Source organism: Tachyglossus aculeatus, chromosome Y4 (genome assembly GCF_015852505.1).
Source record: "Tachyglossus aculeatus isolate mTacAcu1 chromosome Y4, mTacAcu1.pri, whole genome shotgun sequence".
NCBI lineage: Eukaryota > Metazoa > Chordata > Mammalia > Monotremata > Tachyglossidae > Tachyglossus > Tachyglossus aculeatus.
In genome coordinates, this window is record NC_052096.1 from 1,449,632 (window position 1) to 1,453,488 (window position 3,857).

Consider the following 3,857-nt stretch of genomic DNA (forward strand, 5'->3'; position numbering starts at 1 on the left):
ATAGATATGTACAAGTAAAATAGATAAATAGAGTAATAAATATGTACAGACATATATACATATATACAGGTGCTGTGGGGAAGGGAAGGAGGTAAGATGGGGGGATGGAGAGGGGGACGAGGGGGAGAGGAAGGAAGGGGCTCAGTCTGGGAAGGCCTCCTGGAGGAGGTGAGCTCTCAGTAGGGCACCCAGTAAGTGCTCAATAAATACAATTGAATGAATGAATGAATATGCACAAAAATCAATCCATCGATGGTATCGAGCGATTACTGCGTGCAGAGCTCTGTACTGAAAGTCCAATACAGCAGCGTTGGTAATAATAATAATGATGTTGATATTTGTTAAGCGCTTACTATGGGCCAAGCACTGTTCTAAGCGCTGGGGTAGATACAAGGTAATCAGGTTGTCCCATGTGGGGTTAACAGTCTTCTTCATCCCCATTTTACAGATGAGGTAGCTGAGGCCCAGAGAAGTGAAGTGACTTGCCCAAGGTCACCCAGCTGACAAGTGACAGAGGTGGGATTAGAACCCATGACCTCTGACTCCCAAGCCCGTGTTCTTTCCACTAAGCCATGCTGCTTCTGTTGGTAGACATGTTTCCTGCCTATAAGGAGCTGACAGTCTACAGGAGGAGACATACATTAGCATAGATTATAGATATGTACAAAATCAATGTCATTTATTGAGCGCTTACTGCGTGCAGAGCACTTTACTGAACCCTTGGGAGGAGACAATACAACACTGTTGGAAGATACATCTCCTGCCCACCGGGAACTTACAGTCTATTCATTCATTCATTCATTCATTCAATCGTATTTATTGAGCGCTTACTGTGTGCAGAGCACCATACTAAGCGCTTGGGAGGTACAAGTTGGCAACATATAGAGACAGTCCCTACCCAACAGTGGGCTCATAGTCTAGAGCGGGAGAAAAGAAAACGAGAAAATGGAGCTAATGAGTCAGGGAGGAGGCCGGTGGGAGAAGGAGGACGGAGGAAGAGGCTGGGGTCGAGAGAACTCCTGGGTCCAGAGGGATGAGAGGACCTTGGGGGTGGGCGGGCCGAAGGAGATCCAAAAAGCATGGGTCCAGGAGGGGAACGGATGGGAAATACCACAGAGCTGGGAGGAGGAATCCCCGGATCCCGGGGAAGGCGGCCTGGAGCTGTGTGGCCGGGGGAGCCCCGGAAATGCGGAGGTAGGTCCAGGGCAGCCTGATTTTCCATCCCTGAACCCACACTCGGCTCCCCGTGCTCTCAGCGTATGGGCACAAGAAACCGAGAGAGGAAGGCACCCGCAGCCTCCTCTCTCTTCCTCATCTCTAAGGGCACGTCATGGGTTTCTCCACCAGGGAAGTTTTCCGTGGCTGGGTGCAAGAGCCTTGTCCCCACCACCCGCCCTCCGCCTCCTCTGGCCCCAGGCGTATAAATTCACCTCGCTCAGCCAGAAAGGCAGCAGAAGCTGTCAGAGCAGGAACTCCCCAACAGCACTCAGAAACTGCTCTCCCCACCAGCCCCAACCCATCATCCCAGGACCACCACCACCAAACTCTCCCTCCACTCAGCACCGCCCAGCCTCCGGGAACCCCGAGGAGCCGGTCCACACCCTGTCCGCTCCCTGCAGGACGGGACCCAGCGCCGACCAGACCCTCCCGCCACCGCCGCCGTCCTCCACGGACCCAGCCGGGGGGACTGTCCGCCACCCCTCTACCGCCCAAGCCATGAGCATGGAGAACATGCTGAGGGACATCGAACTGGCCGGGGAGCCGGCGGGGAAGACCGCTGGGGCCCGGAGGTTCGGGCACTGCCTCTGCCTCAGCCTCATTTCCTTCTTCCTCGTGGCCGGTGCCACCACGCTCTTCTGCCTGATTCATTTTGGGGTCATTGGCCCTCAGGACCGAGAGGTAAGGGAGCTTTTGCAGACACACACACGCACACACACACACTCACACACAACCCGATCACCCCACACCTCCAGGACTGAGAGGTGAGGGAGCTCTCGCAGACACACACACATCCCGTTATTCACCCTACAACCCCAGGACAGAGGTGAGGGACCTCAAATAGATACCCCCCACACACCCTAATTGACTCTACAACCCCTGGACCCATGGGTGAGGGAGCTCTCACAGACACACACACACACACACACACACACACACACACACACACACACACACACACACACTCTCCCCGATTCGCCTCACCACCCCAGGACTGAGAAGTGAGGGAGTTCTCTCTCTCTCTCTCTCTCTCTAGCTTACACACACACACACACTCTCTCTCTCTCTCTTACTCACTCAGTCACTCACTCGGTTTGGGTCCAGGGAGATGGGGGGAGGGAATTGGTGGGGATGGGCCCAGGAAGAGATAGGAGGATGAGGGAGGAGGAGGGAAAGCGAGGGAGACCAACCGGCAGGAAGGAGTGGAGGTTAAAGCCAGAAGGGGACAGGGAATAGGGCTAGATTTAGGGGGGAAACAGGGAGGGTTAGGGGCTCCTGGGTGTCTGGATCTGTCTCTGTGAACCCGCATCCCTGACCGTGTCTCTCCTTCTCTCTCAGCAGGACAGCCCCCTCCTCCCGCTCACGCAGATGCTAAGTAAGTACCTAAGTTCAGGGTAGCTCGGGGCCAGGGATGTTGGGATGAGGCAAGGAGTGGCCATGGGGGCACCGCTGGGGGGGGCTCCCTGCTGGGCCAGCTGATCTTGGGGACTCGGGTGCCCTGGGCTGATCTGGGGGTCTCACCTACTTCCCTTCTTTCCTTCTCTCAGAATCCTATCAGCCTTCAGCAGAGAAGCCCGCTGCCCACGTTGTAGGTAAGAACCAGGCCGGGGACTGAATATGTGAAGGATGCTGGGTCCGCAAGAGACTGGATGGAAGGATGGACAGGGCCCATGAGGGACAAGATGAGAAGCGGCACGGCCTAGTGGATAGAATACGGGCCTGGGAGTGAGAAGGACCCGGGTTCTAATCCTGGCTCTGCCACTTGTCTGTTGTGGGACCTTGGACAAATCGCTTCATTTCTCTGGGCCTCAATGACCTCATCTGTAAAATGGGGATGAAGACTGTGAGCCCCTTGTGGGACAGAGATTGTGTCCAACCCAGTTTCCTTGTATCCATCCCAGCGTTTAATACAGTGCCTGGTGCATAGTAAGCGCTTAACAAATACCACAATTATTATCATTACAGGACGGGGGAGGTCAGAGCTAATGGGAGGCAGAGTTCAGGGAGGGCAGAGCCCATGGAAGACAGGCTGAGGGGTGGACAGAGCCCTCAGGGGCGGGAGCTGAGGGACAGAAAAAATGGCTGAGGGCAGACGTTGTGGGGGGTGGCGAGCGTCGGTCCGGGGGAGCAGGGAGACCGAAGGAATCCACCAACTCACCCCTCTCTGCCCCTCCTTCTCCCCCATCAGCCAATTCCCAGGAAGACAAGAAGCTGGTCTGGGTGGGCGGCCGTGCCAACGCCCTGCTGGAAGGCAGTGTGATCCTGAACAACAACCAGCTGGTGGTTCCTGCCTCCGGCCTCTACCTCGTCTACTCTCAGATCCTGTTCAAGGACAGCAGCTGCCCCGCCAACCCCGACGACTCCCCCATCCTGACTCACAACGTCTCCCGCTTCTCCGAGTCCTACGAGCACGAAGTCTCCATCCTCTCGGCCATCAAGACCCCCTGCCAGGGCGGGGCCAAGGGCACCTGGTACGAGCCCATCTACCAGGGGGGCATCTTCAGGCTGAACCAGGGAGACAGGCTCAGCTCCCAGACCAACAGCCCCGAATATCTGGACTTTTCCATGGAAGGACAAGTATATTTTGGCATCATTGCCCTGTGAGGCAGTCGGAGGGACCCACCCCCCCGGCCTCTCCG

General features: G+C 56.2%; 1 protein-coding gene across 2 annotated transcripts; it reads left to right on the forward strand.

The window, feature by feature from the left end:
* Positions 1 to 1,511: 1,511 nt before the first annotated feature.
* Positions 1,512 to 3,857, forward strand: TNF (tumor necrosis factor). Of its 2 annotated transcripts, none has more exons than XM_038768985.1 (4): positions 1,512 to 1,899; positions 2,557 to 2,593; positions 2,766 to 2,810; positions 3,407 to 3,857. In XM_038768985.1, exons 1-4 carry the CDS (start codon positions 1,717 to 1,719, stop codon positions 3,820 to 3,822), a joined length of 681 nt encoding a protein of 226 aa, XP_038624913.1. In that variant the 5' UTR covers positions 1,512 to 1,716; the 3' UTR covers positions 3,823 to 3,857. The 2 variants fall into 2 exon arrangements, with proteins under 2 accessions (XP_038624913.1, XP_038624914.1); XM_038768986.1 differs by having other exon boundaries at positions 2,560 to 2,593.

Bases quoted from the DNA above. Each gene is read 5' to 3' on its own strand.
- TNF (XM_038768985.1), top strand. From the start codon at position 1,717: ATGAGCATGGAGAACATGCTGAGGGACATCGAACTGGCCGGGGAGCCG. The intron at 2,594-2,765 runs GTAAGTACCTAA...TCCTTCTCTCAG, and splicing joins CCCGCTCACGCAGATGCTAA to AATCCTATCAGCCTTCAGCA. The intron at 2,811-3,406 runs GTAAGAACCAGG...CTCCCCCATCAG, and splicing joins GCCCGCTGCCCACGTTGTAG to CCAATTCCCAGGAAGACAAG.